Source organism: Kogia breviceps, chromosome 18 (assembly GCF_026419965.1).
Source record: "Kogia breviceps isolate mKogBre1 chromosome 18, mKogBre1 haplotype 1, whole genome shotgun sequence".
Lineage (NCBI taxonomy): Eukaryota > Metazoa > Chordata > Mammalia > Artiodactyla > Physeteridae > Kogia > Kogia breviceps.
Window position 1 is genome coordinate 16,963,925 of NC_081327.1, and position 26,703 is coordinate 16,990,627.

At 42.1% G+C, this 26,703-nt stretch overlaps 1 protein-coding gene and 1 long non-coding RNA gene across 5 annotated transcripts in view; one reads left to right on the forward strand and one right to left on the reverse strand.

The window, feature by feature from the left end:
• Positions 1-1,204: 1,204 nt before the first annotated feature.
• PDCD5 (programmed cell death 5) lies at positions 1,205-7,890 on the reverse strand. The gene is made up of 6 exons (XM_059046041.2): positions 7,717-7,890; positions 6,756-6,793; positions 4,253-4,314; positions 2,691-2,782; positions 1,707-1,778; positions 1,205-1,397 (listed from the first exon to the last, which is right to left on the reverse strand). Exons 1-6 carry the CDS (start codon positions 7,780-7,782, stop codon positions 1,350-1,352), a joined length of 378 nt encoding a protein of 125 aa, XP_058902024.1. The 5' UTR covers positions 7,783-7,890; the 3' UTR covers positions 1,205-1,349.
• The window catches only part of LOC131745545 (uncharacterized), a 95,713-nt gene continuing 76,584 nt past the window's right edge, over positions 7,575-26,703 (forward strand). For all 4 annotated transcript variants that reach the window (XR_010837932.1, XR_010837930.1, XR_010837933.1 and 1 more), the window contains exons 1-2: positions 7,575-8,149; positions 10,140-10,204. This is a non-coding gene — a long non-coding RNA (uncharacterized lncRNA). The remainder of the gene's footprint in view (positions 8,150-10,139; positions 10,205-26,703) is intronic.

Here is a 26,703-nt window from a genome sequence, read left to right on the forward strand (position 1 = left end):
CAGCAGTGTGCTAGCTAAAGCAGAGATTGGGATTGTAAACCACATTTCCCATCACTTTCCTGCTACTAATCCTATTCATCTCATTAAATGTTATGAACTTCCTCTAGGGCTAGGCCTCCCAGGACTAAGACATCTATCTACAAGGTTACACCAAACAGCTCACTTGAGAGTTCAGTTTATTTATTTTTGGCTGTGCTACACAGCTTGCGGGATCTTAGTTCCCTGACCAGGGATTGAACCCGGGCCAAGGCAGTGAAAGTGCCGAGTCCTAACCACTGGACCGCCAGGGAACTTCCTAGAGTTAAGTCTATGATTTAAATTTATGAGCACAGTTTTTCATAACCTGGTGGGAGTAAAGCACAATATAAGGGATGACATTTAAAAAAATATACTTATTTATTTGGTTGTGCTGGGTCTTAGTTGCAGCAGGTGGGCTCCTTAGTTGTGGCAGGTGAACTCTTAGTTGCAGCATGCATGTGGGACCTAGTTTCCTGACCAGGGATCGAACCCGGGACCCCTGCATTGGGAGCACGGGGTCTTAACCACTGTGCCACCAGGGAAGTCCCAAGAGATGACGTTTGCTTTAAGTTACCTGGCAACCTTATCAGTGAAGACCCAGAACATTTCTACCAAAATGTTTAACCACTAAACTGTCTCAACTGGATGTGAATCATTAGAAATCATTTCTCTTACAAACATGTTTACTAGTGTTGAAGTATTATTACCATCATGTCTCAGTTATTTTGGTAATTTTTTTCCAATGGATGTATCCTCTAGTTACAGAGGTTGTTTGGATAGGGGTCATATTTGTTAATTTAGTCTCAATGCCTTTGAAAAGCATATTATAAATGAAACCGAAGCTAGGAATTTTCCCACATTAAATATAAGTACTATCTTCAGGAAAAAAAATAGCTTACCTGCTTTCAGAACCTATGTCTTGGAAATATTAAAGTTGACTCAGCTTAATCCATGAGTCTTAAATCCCATGATGTTACCGGACACTGCTATTTTCTTTTTACTGAAGATGACTGAGCAGCTTCTATTTCTGCTCAGGCCATCTTCCCACCTAATGCTAATGTCACAATTACAAAGGATATATTCATGCTGCTACACATGTTCAAAAACTTTTGATAGGAAAGGAAAAAAATTGAAAATGCAAGTCTTCTGTTCATTCTGCTATGGTTTTAAAACAAGTCTGTCCAAATTGTTTTATTTTGCATAACAAGTTTATTTTTAAAAGGCATATAGACAGTAAACAAAGTAAACATCCCATCAAAACCTTAACTTCTGCCAAGTGTTATCTGTCCTAGAATTGCTCCATTAAGCTCCAGTCTCTAGACATCTTAAATTCAATAATCGTCATCTTCATCAGAGTCCATTACTTTTCTTCTGCTGAACTGGGGGAAAAATTAAATGAGAATCATAACATGTTTCACAAAGTGTAACTCAGATTTTCTGAGAACACAAATTTCTACCTACTACAGGGAGACAGTTCTGTCTGTCTTTAAAACAACTTAGTGTTTCAAAACAATAGAAGAGCCTTGAAAATTAGGCCCTCAATATATGCAGCCTTTCTCCCAAAACTTCCCTGGGTTATGAAATGAAAATGTCTATGGGCTGAAACATGTTTGATACAGTACATGCAGATGCAATGCTTATTTAAAATATCAGTCTTTCTTTTGCCGTGTGCATTTGGGGAAACTTACTTTAACTGTTGTTTTCTTTTCTGTTTGTTGGCTTACTTTTTCAAGGATTTCTATTAAACCTTGCTCTGATACCTAGGATACACAGAGAAAAACAGTATTTTTTTAAAACAAAGAATTGACCTCAGCAGACTGAATGGTTTTAGTCCTTCCGGGGTGCGGGGGTAGAGGTCAAGAGGGAAGGGGAGTGCGACAGTGGGCTGAAGCCACTGGCTATAACTCTTGGTTTAAGTTCCACACAAAATCTGCTCTGCTGGTCTTCATTTGAGGGAGGAAAAGTATCCATGAGTTAGCTTCCTCGAAAAATACAAAATTAACAGGTACTTAAGAACACCTTCATCACCACTGGCAGACAAAGACAACCACCTACACCACTGTGTTAAGTGTCAGGGACAGAGATACACCATCCTCTGCCCCTGAAACCTTGAGAAGCTTAAAAGCAGGAGACGAGTCACTCAAAAAAGATGAAGCAGTTGTTTTCTCTTCCACACACATTCTCAGTGTAAGGGGTTCAGGGCAGGCTGACCCCTGTAGGCTGTGGTGGCGGGCAGAGGGCTTCCCAGTGCAGGTGGGGCTCGCCTGGGTCTTGAAGCAAGGTCAGAGATGCAGAATATACCCATCATGGCATTACAGCAACGCACATAATAACCAGGAATTTTAGCACCTTTTCATTTGCAAAACAAGCGTAACTTTACCTGTTTTCATTAGTATTATTGACAAACCTTGTTTCCAGTGTAGAAGCAATTTAGGCTAGCTGACCCTAATAGTCACTGGTTCCACAGCAATGTCAGAAAAGGAAAGCAGAGGATTTTAGAAAAGACAATTAGTTATCTTTTAGGAACGATGGTAGATACAACTATTCTCTCCTCTAAAATCTGCTTCAACAAGAATTCTGCAACCAGAAAGAGATAAAACTGACCTTCTGAAAATGTTTTGATAAAGTAGGTAACAATAGGTTAAAACTGCCTCAAGGCAGTCCAAGCTTACCTTCCCACTTAGTTGTCCATACCGTGCCATCTGTATAAGGTAATTCTCTACTGCTTTAGTTTTCTCAGGCTTTACAAGTGCTAAGTTACTTACTAAAAAGGAAAAAAATATATATATCTATATACACATACACACAAAGAAGTCAGAACTAAATGCACTTATATTATACTTTGAAACTAAGCACTGACATTTCCAAAGCCCTCGACTTATTCATGTCTTGAGACTAGCAAGGTAGGTAAGGCAGACGCTATTGTTACTCCTCTTAAAAACGAGTAAAACTTGACTTCAGCTGTGTCAATCTCAGTCAAGACCACACAGAGGTTGTAGCAGAGCCAAGATTAAACTTGGGTCCTCAGATTCTAAGCTCCATGTTTAAAAAAAAAAAAAAAAAAAAAAAAAAAAAGGCACTATTGCCCTCTGAAAAGCAATTTATATATTGCTACACATACATAATCGTAGTGATTCATCTAAACCTGCCTCTTCTAAGCTGGGCTTCAAGTTACAATAGAGAAGATACTGGATCATTTAATATTTTTTAAAAATGGTTTTTATGAAAAATTTTATTATGAAAAAACATACACTAAAATGGACAATACAGGCATACCTCATTTTATTGAGCTTCACAGATACTGTGTTTTTCACAAATGAAGGTTTGTGGCAACTCGGCTTGGAGCAGGTCTATTGGCATCATTTTTCCAATAGCACTTGCTCACTTCATGTCTTTGTGTCACATTTTGGTAATTCTCACAATATTTCTGAACTATTATTATTATTATATATGTTACGGTGATCTGTGAGCAATGATTTTTGATGTTATTGCAAAAAGATCATGACTTGCTGAAGGCTCAGCTGATGATTAACAGTTTTTAGCAATAAGGGCTTTTTTTTTTTACAATAAGGTATTTTTTAATTAAGGTATGTACACTGTGTTTTTAGACATAAGGCTATTGCACACTTAACAGACTACAGTATAGTATAAACTTAACCTTTATATGCGTTGGGAAACTAAAAAATTTGTGTGACTCGCTATATACTGTGGTGGTCAGGAACCAAAGCTGCAATATCCCCCAAGGTCTGCCTGTACAATAAACCAGAGCCCCCAGTCACCCGTGTCAACTACCAGCAACATTCTGTGACTGACTCGATTTTAGAGTTAGTTGTTTCCTACAAATTTTACCTAACACAGCCGTCCCTTCATACCTGCAAGGACCCCCTGAGGATGCCAAAATCCGAGGATGCTCAAGCCCTTATATGAAATGGTGTAGTACTATCAGCCATCTGTATCTGTGGATTCTGACTCCACGGATACAGAGGGCCGACTGTACGCACTTGGAGATCATCTCATTGGTAGGAGAGAATGGGGCTGGTACTTCTAATAATGATTTAAGTACATTTCTTTAGGTTTATAAACTTAACATTTCTTACAGATAATCTGTATCTCACGTTTTAAGGTTAAACAAATATTTAATCTAGAGATAGCAACAATTTCATATATGTCTCCCCATTCAAATAACTCAAGCCAATTTTATGGAAATAACTTAAAGAAAACTGAAGATGCTTACATCGGGCCCGGGCTGACTGATCCAGAACTTGGGCTAAGATACTGTTCCTCATTTCTGCTTCCCTACAACAAAAACAGGTCAAGCAAAATTAGAACTAAGCTGTCAGCATTCCTATTGAACATAGAAAAATGTAACGAATCCACTCTTACACTCAAAGGCCAGCATTATATTTTGTGTGTATATCTTTATATTTTGTGAGGTTGAAAGGTAAAATTTCACATTTTCCTAATCAGAGTTTCAGTTCAACCACGATTATAAACATTTATTAAGTACCTAGTGTGTGAGAGGTGCTAGAAATTTATAGTAAGATTTCAGGCAACTACAAGGACCAAGTGATTAATCCCTGTAATTTTCTTAGAGATAAAGAAGCTGAGGTCCACGGAGGCAATGTTAAGGAGACACAGGTAACTGTGGCCAAGGTAGGACCAGATCCCGTTATTTCCAGACTCTCAGTTCTAGTTTTTGGGTTGGGAGGAGAGTTAAATTATAACTCTGCTTCTATCCTTGCATCTTCCTAACTATCCAAGTAGGAACTATTTCAAGTTCACAGGACAGTGGTTTCAAACTTTTAAGCAGAAATTGTTTTCAAATGAAGCCCTTCAAGGAACTTAATACGTAACACAGACAAAAGCAGAGATTCTTTGGCTGAATTCGAAGGGGAGCTCAAGCTGGCTGTGCCTACTAACTGCCTCCATCTGAGAAGCCCTGGGGTTCATGGAACACAGACTGAAGCCCACTTCCATAGGCCATTTCCTTATCACTCCTGAGTACTTCAACCCTGCCACCACAAACTATTACTACATTTCACTAAATCTAAGAGGCCATAGAGTAGAAAACACACCATAGTATTCTATATCTCCAAGAATGAAAGACACCGTAGATGAGGTGTCTAATACGAGACCCTCACTCAAAGCTGGGGTATCATCCCAGAGCAACACCTTCAATACACGGTAAACAAGAAATAAACCCACTATGCAGAAAGGAACAGCAAGGAAGTGTGCGTGCTACAACCTTGGCCCTGAGTGGAGGAAGAAAAAAGTGTCTCTGAGAATTTGAACTTCAAGCTATAGTCTTACAGGTTTGCTGTCTGAATTCACAGCACCAGTGTGGAGAAAGGGGGAACCTCAAGCAGTGAATTTTAAGAGGTGTCAGGTTAGAAATGACCCACATGATGGCAGAAGCAAAAGTTAATCCTCTTTGAAAGAATCCAGGACAAGAGCAATCAGTTATGAGACACATTCGAATGTCAGATATGTCAGAATGTGAAAAAAAATGCACATCTTATAATCAGTGAAATTCACACGGTAGTTTTATTTTCTTCTTAGCACTATCCCAGGTGCTTACCATCTGTCTTCTCCCTCTAATGTAAGCTACATAAGGGCAGGAACCTTCTCCACCTTGCCTATCTCTATAGACACAACACAGTGCCTGACCGAGAGCGGGTGCTCAGTATTTGCTGCAGGAACGAATGAGTTAAAAGGTAGCCCTGGGAGGTATGGGGGTGGCATGGGGAGTTTAATAGGCATAGTTTCAGATTTGCAAGATGAAAAAGTTCTAGAGATTTGTGGCACAACAATGAGAATATAGTTCATATGACTGAATTATACTCTTAAAAAGAGTTAAGATGGTAAATTTTATCTTATGTGTTTTTTTTTAATCAGTTAGGAAAAAAAAGGTAGCATGATGGGGTAACTAGACATTCATTCAATAAACCTGCCAAGTGTGAGGTGCTCTGTGATATTCTGGGATAAAATAACATTGAGAATAGAATGATAGTTAATACTATTGAGCACTTAACTAAATGTGAAGCACTGAACCCCTGCAATCCTCACCACATACCTGTGAGGTAGTCCTATGATTATGTTGGTTTTAAGGTAATCACAGTTTAGCAGAGAAACATCTATCAGTAATTGCAATACAAAGTAATAAGTGCTGTGGGGTTCCATACATGTTTATTTAACAAACATAATAACAAACAGTGATGATGATTTCTGGAAAAATCACTATGCCAGGAAGATCTTTAAGAGTCACACACCTATTAAGGTGACTAAAGTAAAAAAAAAAAAAAAAAAAAAAAAATTTGGTGAAACCATCCTTCAAAAAGTTCAGAGTTCCCACAGACTCAGAGAACAGACCAAGAGATCGGTGTTGGGAGGTGGGCCAAATGAGTGAAGATAATCAGAAAAGTATAAACTTCCAGTTATACATAAGTCGTGGGGATGAATGTCCAGCATGGTGACTATAGTTAATAATACTGTATTGCATGTCTGAAAGTTGCCAACAGAGTAGGTGTTAAAAGTTCTCATCACAAGAAAAAAAGCTTGTTAAGTATGTGTGGTGATGGATGTTAACTAGACCTATTGTGAGAATCATTTCACAATATGTACAAATACGGAATAATTATGCTGTACACCTGAAACTAACGTATGTCAAGTACTCCTTAATTTTAAAAAAAGAGCCACTACATTAAAAACAAAAAACAGTTCAGAGTTCCAGCCCGTACCTTTGCTTTGCTTCCTGTTGTGCTACATCGCCAGGGTCCTGAAAAAACAATTTTATCTCTTAGTAATTTCACAGGGGGAAAAAAACAGGAACTCCTATTTTCTTTCTGATACCTAACAGGCTCCTGTAGTGCTAGAGACGGCTTACCAAATAATTAAAAGCCGGGTCTCACAAAAGTCAAACTGATAGTTTCCACTTACTTTACTACAACGTTTTGATAAGCTTCTAAAGTCACAATCTAAGAGAATGTTTTAGAATACAAACAACCATTAGGGAGAAGAGTCCTTGCTCTACGAAACCGTGTTTTACGTGGTAAGAATAATTTCTGTAAAAGAAAATGTGCTTCGGTATTGGGGACGCTGAAGATTCAAACAGCCCTTCCTTCCAGACCATCCCGCTCCACCTCTAACACGCTACTCCCTTCCTCTTTGCAGTAGAGCCCTTACTTGGGCGTTTTATCTAAGGGATTAGTTTGGTGCCTGACCCTCCCCGGGACTGTCAACTCCATCAGGCGATGTTCCCCACTGTACCCTCAACACCTGGCACACAGCAGACCCTTGGGTCGGAACAATTAAATTCTAGAAAACATTCGGCAGGAACGCTAGTCGAAGCAGGCTAGATCCACGAGCTAAAGGCACCGAGGGACCCGAGGGGCTGAGAATTCTGTTTGGGACCAATGCCTGCCCGGACGAGAACCAGCCCCTGCCCGGGAGAGGCCCGCGCCCGACCCGCCCGGGGCAGCACGTGGTCCACTGGCCACCCGAGACCCCGCGCGGCTGGGAGAGGGACCGAGCCTGCTCAGAAGCGACCAGGAGGCCGCCACCGGCGGAGGCGGGGTCCTCGGCCGCTGGGAGAGCTGGGGCGTCAGCGCCTGGAGCCTCCGCCCGGGGCCGCGCCCTTCACCTCGGGCGAAGGCGGCACCCCTCAGGGGACGGGCCTGGCGGAGGGGCGGGCACGCTCACCCCGTGCTTCGCCTGAAGCTCGGCCAGCCTGTGCTTCCTCAGCGCCTCGAGCTCCTCCTCCGCCATGGTGCGACCGTCCTGAGGAAGCAGCCGCGGCCACGCTCCAGCCCACTCGAGAGACCACAGGCAGCCCCTCAGCGTGCGCACCGCCCTCCCCACTGCGCAGGCGCCCGCAGCGCCCAGGCATCACCAATCCAGCCCGGAGCCACGCCGCGCGCCGCAGCCAGGGTGCGGGGAGAGACCCGATTCGGCGATCGTTGGCTGCGACTTGCGGGGAAGAACCGCTGCGCGGTGCCTTCCGGACTTCGTTTCCACATCCCCGCTGTAAATCTGTGCTCTGCGCGCGCTGGCCGCCAGCCGGGAAAAGATCTGGCTGCGTGTGGGAAAAGATAGTAACCTAGAAACAGGCCATCCTCAACAAGTACAATAATAGGTAAAATATGTTGGTGGCCTGTAATGTGCTGGGCTCATGTTATCTTAATTTACAGATGAGGATCTGGGCGCTTAGAAACGCTAAGCGGAGTGATGGAAATGTTCTAAAACTGGATGGTGGTGATGGTCGCACAATTTTAAAATTTGTTCAGAAATATTAAATTGTACCCTTAAAGTGGGTTGGGGGTGGGGCTGGAGCAAATAGAGACTCCCTGGTCATCCTGCAGTTACGAAGCCAAGTTAAAACAAACTTGGAGGCTGAGAGTCGGAATCAGATGGGCCTTTCCTCAGAGGTTGGCTTGGGGGCTGTGGGATCCAGGGCACACCACACACACACACACACAGAGACACACACACACAGAGAGACACACACACACAGACACACACACACAGACACACACACACACACACACTGTCCTGAGTGAATTCCCTGGCGGTAAAAGTGCGCCTTTGGAGTGGGGACATTGGTGTGTGTTGGCCGCAATGTCAGCTCCCTAACCCTGTGTCGTGCATGTGCTGTCTTTTCAGTTGTGACAAAATATAAAATTTACCACTTTAACCATTTTAAGTTCACAGTTAAGTAGTGTTAAATGCGTTCACCTTGTGCAATCTCTAGGACTCTTTTCATCTTGTAAAACGAAAACTGTGCCCTATCCCCCCTTCCCCCCAGCCCTTGAACCATTCAACTTTCTGTCTCTGAATTTGCCTGTTATAGGTACCTATACAAGTGGAATCATACAGCATTTGTCCTTTTGTGACTAGCCTACTTCACTTAGCATAATGTCTTCAAGATTCATCCATGTGACACCGATCAGGGTTCTTGGCCTTCCCCAATCAATAGAAATGATCAGAGGCTAGACAAGAAATTCAGGCGAGGCTTTATTGGGGGGGAACGAGAACAAGTAACAGTTTCCCTTGTTCACTCCCTGGGGCTGATGAGCTGGTACCTTATATGGGGTGAGGGTAGGGGTGTGTCCAGGGGTCGGGCCAGAGCGGGGGCCTTAGGTGTTTTGCCCACCCCTTTGGTGGTGTCGACTGCAGGAGGCATGCACAGTACCCTGCTTATGCTTCAGACACCCTGTTTTTGCACGCAGCTCTTCAGAAGTGGCAGTTGGGCTTTTTGGTCTCTTTGTACCTTGTCCAGAATTTGCCCCAAATGCACATGTGCACAGTTATTTTTAGTCCCTATAGCTTCTTTGTATTTTGTTGCTTGAGGAGAGGTTTGTCCAGGTGTGAGCACTGCAGAAAAGGGTCCCAGGTCCCAGCCTGTCTCACATATTGTATAGCGTGTGTCAGAATTTCTTTCCTATTTAATAACATTTCTCTCTCATATATATATATTATATATATAATATATATAACCACATTTTGTTTATCCATTCATTACTTGGGTTGTTTCCTCTTTTTTTTAAAAAAATTAATTTTTAAAATTTATTTTTGGCTGTGTTAGGTCTTTGTTGCTGCTCACGGGCTTTCTCTAGTTGCAGCGAGCTGGGGCTACTCTTTGCTGTAGTGCACCGGCTTCTCATTGCGGTGGCTTCTCTTGTTGCAGAGCACAGGCTCTAGGCGCACGGGCTTCAGTAGTTGTGGCTCGCGGGCTGTAGAGCGCAGGCTCAGTAGTTGTGGCTCGCAGGCTCTAGAGCACAGGCTCAGTAGTTGTGGCACACGGTTGGCTTATTTGCTCCATGGCATGTGGGATCTTTCCGGACCAGGGCTTGAACTCATGTGCCCTGCATTGGCAGGTGGATTCTAAACCCCTGTGCCACCAGGGAAGCCCCAAGAGGCTATATATTTAAATAACATACCTATGCTATGATGTCTTCATTTATATAGTTTAGACATTTTCTAATCCCCTGATGGATAGGGGTTTGACACACTCCACAGCTCCTATTTTTCTTCCCTGGTTTCCTAATACACATATTACTATTTTCAGTTCCAAAGTTGTATTGTTTAAGCAACACACTTATACCTTCTCTTTCTTATTTCATCAGGTATAGACAGTGTCTCTTGACTCCCAGTTTTAAAAGATGAAGATGCCAGCATCTCTAACCTTCCAGTAAGTTTGCATCCTTTTTTCTACATTCTCAGCTTCTATTGTCTGTGCTTATTATCTGTGCTACATCTTATTCATATTCCAATCTGTAATCATAATTCAGTCTTTTTTCCCTTCCTTTTCATTGAGATATAATTGACCTACAGCCCTGTATAAATTTAAGGTGAACAGCATAATGATTTGACTTAGATACATTGTGACATGATCACCACAATAAGTTTAGTGAACATCCATCATCTCCTATAGATACAAAAAAAAAAAAGAAAAAAGAAAAAGGAAGAAAAGAAAAAATAATTTTTCCTTGTGATGAGAACTCAGGATTTACTCTTTTTTTGTGGTACACGGGCCTCTCACTGTTGTGGCCTCTCCCGTTGCGGAGCACAGGCTCCGGACGCGCAGGCTCAGCGGCCATGGCTCACGGGCCCAGCCGCTCCGCGGCATGTGGGATCTTCCCGGACCGGGGCACGAACTCGTGTCCCCTGCATCGGCAGGCGGACTCTCAACCACTGTGCCATCAGGGAAGCCCAGGATTTACTCTCTTAACAATTTACATGCGTAATATAAAGTAAAGTATAATATAATTATATGAATCATGTTGTACATTACATCCCTAGGACTTCTTCACCTTATAACTGGCAGTCTCTAACTTCTGACCACCTTCATCCAATTCCTCCTCCCCTCAAACCCCCCTCCCCCTGCCTCTGGTAACCACAAATCTGATCTCTTTTTCTGCGAGTTTGTTTGTTTGTTTGAAGTATAATTGACCCACAGCACTGTTAGTGCCTGGTGCACAACATAGTGATTCAACATTTCTGTACATTTCAAAATGATCACCATGATAAGTCTAGTTACCGTCTGTCACCATACAGAGATATTACATTATTGTGGACTCTATTCCCTATGCAGTACATTTTGCCCTGTGACTCATGTATTTTGTAACTGGAAGTGTGTACCTCTTGATCTCCCTCACCCATTTCTCTCCCTCCTCCACCCCAGCTCTCCTCTGGCAACCACTCGTTTGTTCTCTGTATCTGTGACTCTGTTTCGGTTTTATCTATAACTCCTTTGCAGTTCACTTGTTTTGTTTTAGATTCCACATATAAGTGAAATCATATGGTATTCGTCTTTCCCTGTCTGACTTATTTCGCGGAGCATAATACCCTCTAGGTCCATCCATGTTGTCTCAAATGGCAGGATTTCCTTCTTTTTTATGGCTGAATGGTATTCTGTTGTATACATATGCCTCATTTTCTTTATCCATTCATCCACTGATGGACACTCAGGTTGTTTCCATGACCTGTCTCTTGTGTATAATGCTGCAGTGAAATTGGGGTGCCTTGTTTTTCTTTATCAAAGAAAACTGAACATTTCTAAACTCTCCATCATATCATGTGTTCTGACAGGCTTTACTTTTCTTAGATACCTGTCTTCCTCCTCTCTCTTTAATCTGGACAGCTTCCTTTCTAGGCCTGTTGCATTCCTGTCGTTCTGGATTTCCCTTGGTTGCTGTTTTAGGTTGTATCCTGTTTTTTGGATTTTCCCTGTTTTCTTTCCTGGTTTAACCCCTCATCTTTTTGAAGCACATCTTCAAGTAGTTTTCTAAGAAAAAGAGGTGGTAGGTAAAATTTCTATGTTCTTGCATGTCTGAATATTTAATCTTATACTTTAATTGTTTGGTTAATTATAAACTTCTAGAAAAAAGAATTTTCCCTCTGAATTATTTTAAATTAAAAAAATTATTTGCTATTTTCCCTTACAGCTTTGTTATGTATCGGCTGTATTTCTTAAATTCCTTACTTTTCATTTTGAAAATTTTCAAATCTATTAAAAAAATGGAAGGAATAGTGAAAAGAACACCTATATGTCCTTCACATAGATCCGCTAATCATTAAGATTTTGCCACATTTAGTATATCTTTCTGTCTACACACATGTGGTGTGCATGCATGCACACACACACACACACACACACGCACAGTTTTTCTGAACCATTTGAATGTAACTTTCAGATATCATGTCACTTCACCCCTAAGTATGTATATCCTAAGAACAAAGACATTGTCATGCATAACTACACTACAGTTATTGAACTCAATAAATTAATGTAGATAAAATAATATCATCTAACTGATATACAACCCACTATTGTCTCTCTCTAATTGTTCAAATAAACTCCACAACTGTTTGTTTTCTTGTCAATCCATGATTCAGCTGTGTTTAGTAGTCAATCTCTTTGAAGGTATATCTCATCTGTTTTCTAACATTTGGTGTTGGTGATAAAAAATCTGAATTTTGTTCCTTCATAAGTGGTATTTTTTTTCCTTGTGGAAGCTTTTAGAGTATTTTCTTTTTTTCCCAGTGCTCTAAAATTTTGCAGACATGTGGGTCTTTTAAAAGACCTTGTGCTGTTTGCTCTGTAGGTACTTTCAATCTGAAAACCTGTAACTTTAACCTTTTGGAGATTTTGTTGTATTGCTCATTTGATAATGTTGCCCCTCTGATTTCTATCTTTCTTTATCGGGAATGCCTGTAAAACTGGACCTCCTGGAAAGGTCTTCTGAGTCTCATTTCTTTCATGTCTCCCATCTCATGGTCTTTTTGCTCTGCTTTCTGGAAGATTTCTTCTGTTTTATCTTCTGGGCCTTCAATTTATTTCAGCATCATATTTTCATTCTATAAGAGCCCTTTCTTGTTCTCTGATTGTGCTGTTTACTTAGCATCTTGTTTTTGATTTTGAATGCAATAACCTCCTGAATATAGTTATGCTTATAATTAGAAAAATTTTTAAATTCTCTTCTGTTTCCTGAATTAGTTCTCTTTCCTTTGAGGTTTTTTTCCTGTTTGTGGTACTTTTTTAAGGCAGCCCTTAGCAAATTAATACAAATTTCTGTCTCTCTTTCTTTCCCTCCCTCCCTTCCTTCCTTCCTTCCTCCCTCCCTCCCTCCCTCCCTTCCTTCTCTCCTTCCTTCTTCCTTCTTTCTCCTCCTTCTCCTTCTCCTCCCTTTTCTTGTTTGTTATTTAATGGAAGAACTTTCAGGTATTTCACTTGCAGAGTTGATCTTTCCTGGCCCTGCATTCTGAACGAGGGGAGGAGCTAAGGACTGGACTGTTTAAGACAGAGCCTTTGGAGTAATCCCAGTGTTTCTGGCCCAGTCTCACTTGTGTACTCTGTCTTATGCCTCTCTGGAATTCTGTAGGGAAGATCAGCAACCTCCTCTGTGGTGTGTCATTACTTCTGTATCAGCTTGACACAGTCTCACAATTTTTTAAAAAACATTCTTCCACTGATGGACAACTTCCTGTTGCCTTTGTCATTGTGGATTTATTCCCATTTTAGTCCTTTACTATCGTTTTTGTAGGGTCTTAGGGGGAAGAAGAGAAAAACTGAGTGGCCAGTCCATCATTTTGAAAATAGCACTTATTTTCTTGTCTCCAACTTGCAGTTTTGATCTTTTTAGCTGAGAAGTTATTTAGGAGGCTTGTATCAGTCAGGATGGGCTAGACTATGCTGTATAACAAAACTCTCAAAATATTAATGGCTTAAAATGGCAAAAGTTTATTTCTTGCTCACTGAGGTTGGCTGGGGGCTCTGCTCCAGGTCTCCCCACTCTGAGACCCAGGCTAATGGAGCAGCTGCCATCTCGCTGTTACCAGTTGCCATGGCAGAGATAACCTAGTGAATCATGCACTGTCCCTTTAAGTTTCCACCCAGGAATGATACCCATCATTTCTCTTCATATTTCATTGGCCAAAGAAAATCATTTGACTATTCTTAACATCAAAGGGGGTGAAGAAGTACAGTCCTACCCTGTGCCTAAAATATGGAAAGCTGGAAATGTCTGTTGAACAGTACAGTGAACCACCAGAAGATTATAAAATTTCAAGTGTTTGAATTCTAAAAACTTTTAACACTTGAATTAAAAAAAAATTGCACTGGAATCAGAGAATGTAGGCTTGTATAAAATTCCTGAGATTTGGGCTTCCCTGGTGGCGCAGTGGTTGAGAATCCGCCTGCCGATGCAGGGATCATGGGTTCGTGCCCTGGTCCGGGAAGATCCCACGTGCCGCGGAGCGGCTGGGCCCATGAGCCGTGGCCGCTGAGCCAGTGCGTCCGGAGCCTGTGCTTCGCAACGGGAGAGGCCACAACAGTGAGAGGCCCACGTACCGCAAAAAAAGTCAAAAAACAAAATTCCTGAGATTTTTTCATTGCATTATTTATGACTGATTTTTTTAAATGCTTTATGGGATTGGGAAAGTTGTACCCTTTGTTGGTTGTAGACAAGTTTGACACATACACAACATGAAGTTATTTATATCTTCTATATACCTGTTAATTTTTTTATATACCAGATCTATCAAAGACTAAAGAAATATTAAAAGTTCTTACCATACAATTGTGTTTCTATAGATTTCTCCTTGTTTTTATAACACTTTTGCACTCATATTTACCTTGTAAGAGTTCATAGTAGATATGCATTTTCTATTTTGTTTGAATAACCTTTGTCTCAATTAATAGGACTTTAATTAATTAATTAATTGATGTATTTATTTTTGGCTGTGTTGGGACTTCATTGCTGCTCACGGGCTTTCTCTAGTTGTGGTGAGCAGGGGCTACTCTTCATTGCAGTGCGCGGGCTTCTCATAGCAGTGGCTTCTTGTTGCAGAGCACTGGCTCGGCACGTGGGCTTCAGTAGTTGTGGCACTTGGGCTCAGTAGTTGTGGCGCACAGGCTTAGTGGCCCCACGGCATGTGAGATCTTCCCAGACCAGGGCTCGAACCTGTGTCCCCTGCATTGGCAGGTGGAATCTTAACCACTACACCACCAGGGAAGTCCCCTAATGGGACTTTAAAATTCTTCTTCTATTGCCAATGTCTTCTGTACTCTCTTAGGATCTCAAAGTGCTTTTTATAATTTAAAAATTTTTTTAATTTTTAATTTTTAAAAAATGATATTGAATTTGGTGATGATTTCCTGGATATGACACCAAAAGCACAGGCAACAAAAGTAAAAATAAATTTATTGGACTTCATCAAAATTAAAACTTTCAGGACACTGTCAACACAATAAAAAGGCAACCTACAGAATGAGAGAAAATATTTGCAAATGATATATCTGATAAGGGGTTGATGTCTAGAATATAGAGAACTCCTACAATTCAACAATGAAACAAACAACCCAATTAAAAATGGGTAAAGGACTTGAATAGACATCTCTGCGAAGAAGATACACAAATGGCCAACAAGCACACAAAAAGGCGCTCAACATCACTAATTACTAGGGAAATGCAAATCAAAACCACAGTGACAGGGAACTATATTCAATATCTTGTAATAACCTATAATGGAAAAGAATCTGAAAAAGTATGTGTATATATCATATATATAGAGAGAGATATCATATGTATATATATATATATATATCACTTTGATGTACACCTGAAACTAATATAACATTGTAAATCAACTATACTTCAATTAAAAGAAACAAAACCACAGTGAGATACCACCTCACAGCAATTAGGACTACTACTCTCAAAACACAGAAAATAGCAAGTGTTGAGGAGAATGTGGAAAAATTGGAACCTTTGTGCACTGTTGTTGGGAATGTAAAATGGTACAGTTGCTATGGAAAGTAGTATGTTGGTTCCTCAAAAAATTAAACATAGAGTTACCATATGATCTAGTAATACATTTCTGGGTATATACTCAAAGGAATTGAAATCAGGGTCTTGAAGAGATATTTGCACACCCATGTTCATAGCATCATTATTCACAATAGCCATAAGGTGGAAGCAACCCATTCACCCACTGATGAATGAATGGAGAAACAGAATGTGGTATAGATATACCACCGAATATATTCAGCCTTAAAAAGGAAGGAAATTGGAACAGGTACTACAACGTGGAGGAACCTTGAAGTTGTAATGCTGAGTGAAATACTCCAGTTACAAAAGGGCATGTACTGTATGAGTTCACTTATATGAAGCACTTAGATGCTATGGACTGAACTGTGTCCACCCTAAATTCATATGTTGTCGCCCTAACTCCCAGTGCGGCTGCATTTGGAGACAGGATCTCCAAATGCAGAGGTAATTATGGGTGGGGCCCAGTATTGCTAGTGTCTTTATAAGAAGAGACCAGGGATGCATGCACACAGAGAAAAGGCCATGTGAGGACACAGTGAGAAGATGCCCATCTCCAAGCCAAGGAGAGAGATCTCAGGAGAAACCAAACCTGTCAGTACTTGATCTTGGACTCGTAGGCTTCAGGACTGTGAAAAAATAAATTTATGTATTTTAAGCCACCCAGCCTGTGGTAATTTGTTATGGGAACCTCAGCAGATTAATATACCAGAGTAGTCAAATTCATAAAGACAGAACGTAGGATGGTGGTTTCCAGGGTCTGTGAGGAGAAGGGAATGGAGAATTATGTAATGGGTACCGGGTTCAAGTTTTGCAAGATAAATTCTGGAGATTGGTTGCATGACAATGTGAATGTGCTTAACACAGCTGAACTGGACATTTAAAAATGGTTAAGATGGTAAATTTTATGTTATGTATATTTTATCACAGTTAAAAATAAACATGTTTTTAATTGTGATAAAATATACATAATATAAAATTTACCTTCTACCATAGCCCTATTTTTCTCCTCTCCTCTATAGCAAAACTAAAAAAAGTAGTTTCTGTTTGCTATCTCCACTTCTTCATGGCTCACTTTCTCTTGAACCATTCCAATTAGGATTTTCTGAAACTGCCTTGTTCAGGGTTACTGAGATAATTCCAATCCATCAGGAGCAATGTTGCTCTCTCGCTCCTCCTTGAGATACTTGCCCCGTGACTTCCTGGTTTTCCTCTCGCTTTTCCTTTGTAGGATGGGGCTCGCGCTTCCTCCTGACTTTATCTGCAAGTTTCCCCAGGACTCTGCCCCAGGCTTTTCATACTCACCCCCTGGCAATCTCATCGAGTGCCATCTATACACTGGTGAATTTCAGGTTCTATCTCCAGCCCACCCTCCCTTGGAACCCAATGCAGAACATCCACCTACCCACCCCATATCATCACAAGGATGTCAGCCAGGCATCTGAAATGCATCGTGCCCCAAACCAATCCTGACTTCTCCTTCAGAACCTGTCTCCCTCCATTGTTTGCCAGCTCAGTAAATAGCACCACCTTGCAACCAGATCGAAAAACAGGCACCCTCGTTAACTGCGCACCAAAGATCTTGGAGACACCTTGACCCCTCTCTTTCTGTCTCACCCCACATCCAACTCACCCGAATATCCTGTTGTCTGTCTTCAAAATCTCTCCAGGGCCTGGCTCCTCCCTGCCTCCTCTTCTACCACCTGCCTTGGCCAGGCAAGCTCCTCTCATCTGGATGACTGCGGAGGCTTCTGAGTTAAATGAACAAATGAATAAATGCTATGAGTGTTGAAATTAGTGATGTGAAATATAAATGTCTATGCCGGAGGATGCCATCTGAAATGTAATTGAACGTTTTTCTCTGCAGGCTGCAGGTGAGAATAGGTGATCATATATCAGCATATGTAACTCAGAGAACTAGAGTATCCCCGCACCTCTCTCACCCAGTAGCTAATGTATACCTGGTAAAAGACTGCTAGTATCACCAGGAAGTCTGCAGACACACAGATGGCATCTCTGTTGACTAACTGAAAGTACATTAGTATGGCCGCTAGAACTTTAAGAGAGAAATCAGAGAATTTGAGGTACTGACCACACGAATAACCAGATTATCGGAGAATGAGCTGCTTTGCTTAGGATGGTTGATGGTTCTGAGAGGAGCAAGTGTGGTCCTAGTTTCAAAGAGTATGGTGTATGACCCTCCCCCACCCCACCCCCAAGCCGCATCCTCTTCCCATACCTATCTTGGTAGCAGAAACAGCTGGAGTTGAATGGTCTATTTATTTATTTAGATTTGGCCAAAAGGGACACATCAAAGTTATGGCACTAAAATGTTTCTGCTCTTGGGGTGGATACTACATTAAAACATCCTGTTGCCGAGAAGCAGCAACTCTTGAAGTTGGAGGGGTGGTGGGAGGCCTAGAGTGGGGTGTGACCAGGTGTCTTGAGACGAGTCGCTTACTGATGGGCGGAAGGTGTTAAACCTTCTGGGTGATGCAGTCTCCTGGGTACCACGTGAGTCAGGTGCTGGCCGTGCTAGGACGAGGCAGAACCCAGAGCTGTATCAAAACTGTTGGGAGGGCTCTGAAACAGAGCCGGAGGAGCTTCTGGCGGTGGCTGTGTGGAAGGTAAAAGAAGGAGAGAGAGAGAGAGAGAGAGAGAGAGAGATAAAAGAAGAAAGAGAAGGGAAAGGAGGAGGAGGAAGGAGAGGGGGAGGGGGGAGGGTCGCCACTCAGGGGGGAGGGCTGCCTCTCAGCATCACTTCTGTGACCTATTTCAGGATGGACACAGGTAATGTGGACAGGTCATCTTTGTGTTTTCCATCACTTGCAGTAGCCCTACAGGTAGTCCCAGTGTCACACAGAGGCAGAGCCTACAGAACAAGTCTGTCCCTCTGAATGTTCAGCCCCATCTTTCTCCTCCCAGGACAGGCCACCTGCTCTGCTCGGGTGCCAGGGATCCCTTAGTGCATAGAGTCCTGATATGTCCTGCCAGCAGCAGAGGGGGCCCACACTCTACCGAAAGGGATTAAGTTTCTCATTAGAATACAAAGCAGAAAATACAATAACGGTGGTTTTTTGCCACGCACTGTGTCCTTACAGATGAAGCTTTAATCTCCCTCATACATCTCCGTTGCTGTAAATTCCTGCTCTATTATGGTACCATATGCCGCGATTCCCTGGCAGAAAGCCACAGTAAGCTTGGCGGCGAGCTTGGGCTTCTGCGCTGTTAGTGCTGTGTGTTGAATCACATATTATCTCACACTTAAAGGTATGTCTTAATAAGCTCTTTTATATCAGTTTATTAGCCGTGATCCTGCAGTTGATCAGTTATGTCATGGAAGGGTACCACGGAGCTCACTGACAATTACGAGATGTAAGAGGCAGAAGGAAAGTTAGGCTCGAAACACAACAGAGTTTCATCCAGTTCATCTGATGGTCCAGCAGCTGCCAATTCGCCTTCTCCTCTGTTTCTAAGTAATAGATATTGATGCTTCTCTGCTCAGAGCAGACCTGCTGTACATGCAGTTGCCCAGAATGGCATTTTTTCAAAATCCTTTCCGGCTCACTGTTAAAGGCACAATGTCGGATGTCAGGACCCACAAGTGTTACTCTCGGAGCTAAGCCACACCATCATCGTTCCTCACGCTGTGCTCTTTCTGGGAAAAAGAAACATGTTCGCCTTTTGCCTCATTTCCCTCCCAAAGCAACTGGCCAAGTTCTGAAGCCACTCTTAAGAGGAAAAAAATCCCCTCAGGTCCTGTCTCCTTTATGATGACAGCTGTCATCTGTGCCTGGTGGGAAAGGGGGGCCAACAAAAAACATTTAGAAAACCGTTTTTCACCTAAAACCGGTCATGGAGTCTCTGACTTCAGAAGCAGCTCCACTCAAGCTTCTGTGGCCCCTTGCTGGGTTGGCACCTTCTTTCTGAGGATGATCTTAATGCCACAGGGTGAGGGTACCACCACGTTACCCTGACTAGGACCTCCTTCTCCTAGCTGGAAAGCTAACTGGCACAGGGCCAGTCCAAGAGCTTCCCAGGCCCCAGAGGCTTTTACTTTTGGATCCCCTACTACAAAAAATGTCAAAAAAAAATGGAAATGCATGCCTATCCCACATCATGATAATGTATAAATAAATAATAAATGACAATATGGGCATGGAAACTAGTTGATGTATTATGTCTCATCAAGTGTATTAATCCTGAGGTTGCATTGTTTTCTCTATAGTTTTGTGCTGATACATTTTTTTCCTCCTAGGCTGTGTACATACCCTTGGGTCTTTGGAGCTCTCTGAGCTCTGAGCCCTGCTCCTTGAGGGGAGGGAGGGGGGCGGGGAATGGAGAGGACTTGGTGCAGAGGATGGATGCTGAATGGTTAGGGGCCAAGATGAAGTTTGGTTCTAGCCCTCACCTGCCTGGTCCAAAGAGAACCAGCCTCAGAGGAAATTAAGAGGACCGTTACCTGTCCTTAAATAAAACCAGAAAGATTCTCACCTGTTTGTAAAAAAGGTGCAGAGAACGGGAATACCTTTTCTAGTAGTATGCTCATTCATCCCCTCATTCAAAAAGCATTTTTTTGGAAACCCTACTAAGTGCCAAGCCTAGTGCTTGGCATTTGGGAAATAAAGGCAGGTAGGATGCAGTGCCTGCCCTCTGGAGCACAGAGTTCCTCAGTCCCTCTGTCCTGGGGCTGGTCTTGGTCAGCCTTCCAGGACCCACCCTTGCCTCCAAAGCTTCCACAGATATATCCTCGCTGTTATGAGCTGAGTTGTGTCCTCCAGAAATTCCTATATTGAAATCCTAACAACCAGTGCCTCAGAATGTGACTATATTTGGAGATGAGGCCTTTAAAGAAGTGATTAGGTTGAATGAGGTCATTAGGATGGACCCCAATCCAATATGAATGCTGTCCTTGTAAGAAGAGATTAGGACACAGATACACACAGAGGGAGACGGCGTGAAGACGCTCGGAGATGATGACCACCTACAAACCAAGGAAAGAGACCTCAGAAGGAACCAACCCTGTTGACACCTTGAATTCAGACTTCTAGCTTTCAGAACTGTGAGAGGATAAATTTCTGTACTCTTGTTGCAGCAGCCCTAGCAAACTAATGCACCGGTTCCGTAGGAGGCCCAGAAGACTCCCTTGAACCTTTCTCAAGAAGGAAAAGACACTCAGCCAGCCCCTCCCCGACCTGGTGGGAGCTTCTGCCAAAGGGCAGCCTTATTGTGTGCTTACCCCAAAGCCCCTCAGCTTCATTTCTCCTCAGTCTGCTTCCTTCAGGTGCAGACACATCAGCGGGCTTTGGGGAGTTTGCTGAGGATGCGGGGGAGCAGGGTTAGGTGCTCCCTTTCCTCAGTCACAGTGATTTTCCTCTGCAGAACTTCCTTTGTGTTGTTCTTTGGGGCACGGGCTTTCACTCTGCTGCATCTACCCAGGCTCTGGGGGACATTCAGTCCTCATTTTGCTTTTCTTCATCTTCTTTTTTAAAAAAATATTTATTTATTTATTTGGCCATGCCGGCTCTTAGTTGCGGCACGAGGGATCTTTAGTTGTGGCATGCGTACTCTTAGTTGAGGCATGCAAACTCTTAGTTGAGGCATGCATGCAGGTTCTAGTTCCCCGACCGTGGATCGAACCCGGGCCCTGTGCATTGGGAGCTTGGAGTCTTCGTCACTGGACCGCCAGAGATGTCCCCGTCATTTTTCTTGACCCCTGGCAGTACTCTGGCTCTCTAGAGCTCTGGGAGTGCTTTTTGGCTCCTGCTCTTTGCTTCCTCTTGCTACTTCCCAGTGTCCGTTCAGACTGTCACTGTGCTAAGAGCATCTCTCCCACTCACCAGCCTATCTGCTGCCTGACCCACTCCAGTCCCGTGGGGGATATGCCGGTATCCAGCGTAACTGTTGTAACAAGGACTCTACAAACAAACCAAACTAAAGGAACCTTGATATGTCACATTTGCCACTTTCTGTGGTGTCAATGCTCCCATCGTGGCCAGTTTCAGGCTACCAATGTGAGGTCCCTGAACAGAGAGCTGAATTGGGAAGAGGTGTCCATTAGCACACCATTATATTGTATTCCCACCATCGAGATACAATAGATGTAAATAACCTCAAGAGCAAAGAAGGCAGTAAACCACAACAAAATAAAGTATCTAGGAATGATGTTTGGGGTATATATTACTTTCATATTTGAATACAGTTTATTTAATTGTAAGCTCATATAATTTAATTTTTTATAATGACTATGTTTAGCTTGCAGATTTTCTGAAAATTTAACAGTTGACTCTTGGAAGCCAGTAGGAGCTGGTTCCAGCACACAGCTAGGGTGACAGTCCTCTGGGTGGAATAGGTCGTATGTAGATGTAGCATATTGGGCGGGCATAGTGAGCCAGTGACCCTCGTCTGCGAGACCGTGTGGATTGTGAATAAATACCCAACCATCTGTAAGCCTCCGGTGGGAATGAGTAAGCAGACAGTGCCAGGGCCATGAAACAATTACAAATCCTGTGGCACAGACTTGTTCCTAGACAGTCCTAAGCCCTGCCTCCATGCCTTGATTGTGTGTTTTCCTGGGTGGCTCTAGGTGGTCTCTCCAGGTGCACACCTCCATCCAGATAGCCATGGCCTTTCCCCTGGGCTACCCTGACATGCCCAGGCTTTCTCTGGGGCCTAAGTGATTTTCCTGGTCCAGGGACGCTATGGTGCACTGACACCAGGACTGATTTTTTTTTTTTTTTTTTTTTTTTGGCTGTACTGCATGGCATGCGGGATCTTAGTTCCCCCACCAGGGATCAAGCCCGTGCCACCTGCAACGGAAGCGTGGAATCTTAACCACTGGACTGCCAGGGAAGTCCAAGGACTGATTTTGAATAGTGAGGAGCAGCAAAACTCTGTGCCAGGGGCCCTACAACTCTCCTGTGGGATGCTACAGAGCAGGGTAACTTCTGGGGCTGGACTGTCTTCTCTGTGACTCGCTCACATCTGTTTCTTCCTGGGGTTGTGTCAACATGATTTCATTCATGAGAAATTGATCCCTTATTCCTTAAATAATTGTGCATTAACTACTATTGTAAAATCACCAAAGTTTACAATTAATATAAGCTTTATTAATTAAGTTATTATTAATTAAACATGTAAAGACTTCCCTGGTGGCGCAGTGGTTAAGAATCCGCCTGCCAACGCAGGGGACACGGGTTCCAGCCCTGGTCCGGGAAGATCCCACATGCCGCCGAGCAACTACGCCTGTGCGCCACAACTACTGAGCCCACGCACCTAGAGCCCATGCTCTGCAACAAGAGAAGCCACCAAAATGAGAACCCCGCGCACCACAACCAAGAGTAGCCCCCGCTAGCCGCAACTAGAGAAAGCATGCCTGCAGCAACGAAGACCCAACGCAGCCAAAAATAAATAAATAAAAATAAATAAAATTTTTAAAAAAGACTCTCTCTGTGATAGAATCATTTCAGAGTGAAAATCCAAAGATCAACTGGTTATTAAAATATATCAAACAAAATAGTCCTGGCTAGTATGTATTAATAGCAATAAAGTGATGATTTCAAGGCACATACTTTCTCTGCCGGGTCTAGAAGAGGAATATGATGGAAACAGTGAGCTGGGATTACCCAGGTCAATTAAAGAGACACAAAGCAATAAATGCCCACCTTTCCAGGAAGCCATCATAAACATGTAGCCACTATTCTATGTATAACTGCTGATTGATTAACTGATATTAAACAGCAAGTTATTTGGCGTGGGCTGCTGAAGATAAGACTGATGCTAGGATTTTAATTCACAAGTAGGCAAAAATCAATTTGTCTTTTTTTTACAACAAGAATTTATCTTGGTATAAAAGCTTGCATATATGATATATATCATATATATGTTTATGTATATATGTATGTGATCATATACATACATACATGTATGACAGAGGGTTATGGGACTGAAATATCTATCTGGATGAAAAATGAAAGTTTCAGTGGGCTGACTGGCTGTTTCCAAATACTGTGAACATTTAGCTTCATGAAGACAGAGCATCCTGATCTGTGATTTTTCCCTCCTAACTTCTGGACTTGGCTTTCCTCTCTGTGCAGTGGCCAGCATGTGCCTCCATGTGAATGGGGTCATTCCTGCCCACCTCCTGTGCAAAGGGCTGGGACTGAAGGGCTCCTCCTGGGGAATTCATCAAAGACTCAGATAAAAGAGGCTTTGAAAAGCGCAGAATACATTTCCTTTACTCTTGGCTGATAATTACTGCAAAGCAGTTCATCTCAGACGTTATTTTAATAGACGAGTGAGTTCTTGGATATTTTAAGAGGATGACAGACAAAGGTGTACTGGCTCAGGATGGAGTACCCGGAGTTGCAGCTGTGTGCAGGCCGTGGGACTGGCGGGGGTGGTCAGAGGACGTTCCTGTCTTTAGTCTTCTCTGGGCTTAAAGTTAAAAAAAATGGAACAAACTGTGCTATGACCCCCAAATGTTTCTTCAAGGCCTGGTCACTATGGAATTCACTGAGGTCTTCATTAGCTTATCAGTCAGAGTCTTCAATTTTATATTGTTTCTCTAAAACTCAAATTTATTGAGGTACAATTTGCATACCATAAAATGCACACATTTTAAGTATATGGCTTAATGGGTTTTGACAAATGTGTACACCATGAAACCATATCTCCAATCAATATATAGATAATTTCCATCATCCAAAATATTCCCTTGTGCCCAGTAGTATACTGGTAAATATTTAACAGCAGGCTCTCTGGAAAAAATGTTATATATTTAACATCTGTTTATTTAGCATATTAATAATTTAACATATTAAAAGTATTATGAATTTTGCTGATATAAAGGATGTTTATTACTAATTTATAAGTAATAATAAAATGTATTTTTAAAATCATAAATCCCATACAGTCAACTGATTATCACAAAATGTTTTCACTGATTTTTCCAGAGTCTTGTTTCTGTAGCCAACCAAAGTTTGCAATTAACTAGTGTAGTTCTGACCTGTTGGTTGCTATTTTCATTTACTTTAAGGAGTAAGACAAAAGTGAAACGAGACATATGTGGAACATCACTTGTTTGTTAAAGACATAAACAACTTCTTTGCTGAGTTATAGTTTTGAATGCCAGAAGAATATTGTCTTCATTTTTTGTGCTAGTTGTAGTGTAACAGCTATACACACTACTCACTTCTTTTTATTAAAGTATAATTGATTTACAATGTTTCAGATGTACAGCAAAGTGATTTACTTATATATATTCTTTTTCAGATTCCTTTCCATTATAAGTTATCACAAGCTATTGAATATAGTTCCCTGTGCTATACAGTAGTTCCTTGTTATTTATCTATTTTATTCAATATATATAGTAGTGTGTATCTGTTAATCCCAAATTCCTAATTAATCCCTCCCCTGCTTTCCCCTTTGGTAACCATAAATTTGTTTTCTATGTCTGTGAGTCTGTTTCTCTTTTGTAAATACGTTCATTTGACAACAGGCAGTACATGGAAGCAACCTAAATGTCCATCAACAGATGAATGGATAAAGAAGATGTGGCACATATATGCAATGGAATATTACTCAGCCATAAAAAGGAAAAAAATTGAGTTATTTGTAATGAGATGGATGAGCCTAGAGTCTGTTGTACAGGGTGAAGTAAGTCAGAAAGAGAAAAACAAATACTGTATGCTAACACACATGTATGGAATCTAAAAAATGTGGTACTGATGAACCTAATGGCAGGGCAGGAATAAAGACGCAGATGTAGAGAACGGACTTGAGGACATGGAGGGGGAAGGGGAAGCTGGAACGAAGTGAAAGAGTAGCATCGACATATATCCACTACCAAATGTAAAATGGATAGCTAGTGGGAAGCTGCTGCGTAGCACAAGTAGATCAGCTGGGTGCTTTGTGACCACCTAGAGAGGTGGGATAGGGAGGATGCGAGGGAGGCTCAAGAGGGAGGGAATATGGGGATATATGTATACATATAGCTGATTTACTTTGTTGTACAACAGAAACTAACACAACATTGTAAAGAAATTATACTTCAATAAAGATATTTAAAAATAAGTTCATTTGTATCTTTTTTTTTAGATTCCACATATAAGTAATATCATATGATATTTGTCATTCTCTGACTTCACTTAGTATGATAATCTTTAGGTTCATCCATGTTGCTGCAAAAGGCATTATTTCATTCTTTTTTATGGCTGAGTAATATTCCATTGTGTATATATACCACATCTTTATCCATTCATCTGTTGATGGACATTTAGGTTGCTTCCATGGCTATTAGAAATAATACTGCAATGAACACTGATGTGCATGTATCTTTTTGAATTATGGTTTTCTCCAGGTATATGCTCAGGAGTGGGATTGCTGGATCATATGCTAGCTCTATTTTTAGTTTGTTAAGGAACCTCCATACTGTTTTCCATAGTGGCTGTACCAACTTACATTCCTACCAACAGTGTAGGAGGGTTCCCTTTTCTCCATACCCTCTCCAGCATTTATTATTTGTAGACTTTTTTTTTTTTTTTGCGGTACGCAGGCCTCTCACTGTTGTGGCCTCTCCCGTTGCGGAGCACAGGCTCTGGACGCGCAGGCTCAGCGGCCATGGCTCACGGGGCCAGCCGCTCTGCGGCATGTCGGATCTTCCCGGACCGGGGCACGAACCCGTGTCCCCTGCATTGGCAGGCGGACTCTCAACCACTGCGCCACCAGGGAAGCCGTGTAGACTTTAATAATGGCCATTCTGACTGGTGTGAGGGGGGACCTCATTGTAGTTTTGATTTGCATTTCTCTAATTATCCCCAGTGGCATGTTGACAGCTCCATTTGGTTGATAGCCTCACTAA

What these genes read in the sequence shown, in the direction of transcription:
- PDCD5 (XM_059046041.2), bottom strand. Translation starts at nt 7,782, where the DNA reads ATGGCGGAGGAGGAGCTCGAGGCGCTGAGGAAGCACAGGCTGGCCGAG. An exon ending in TCAGTCAGCCCGGGCCCGAT is followed by an intron (nt 2,783 to 4,252) that starts GTAAGCATCTTC and finishes TTTCCTTTTTAG; the next exon opens with TAAGTAACTTAGCACTTGTA. An exon ending in AAAAGAAAACAACAGTTAAA is followed by an intron (nt 1,398 to 1,706) that starts GTAAGTTTCCCC and finishes TTTTTCCCCCAG; the next exon opens with TTCAGCAGAAGAAAAGTAAT.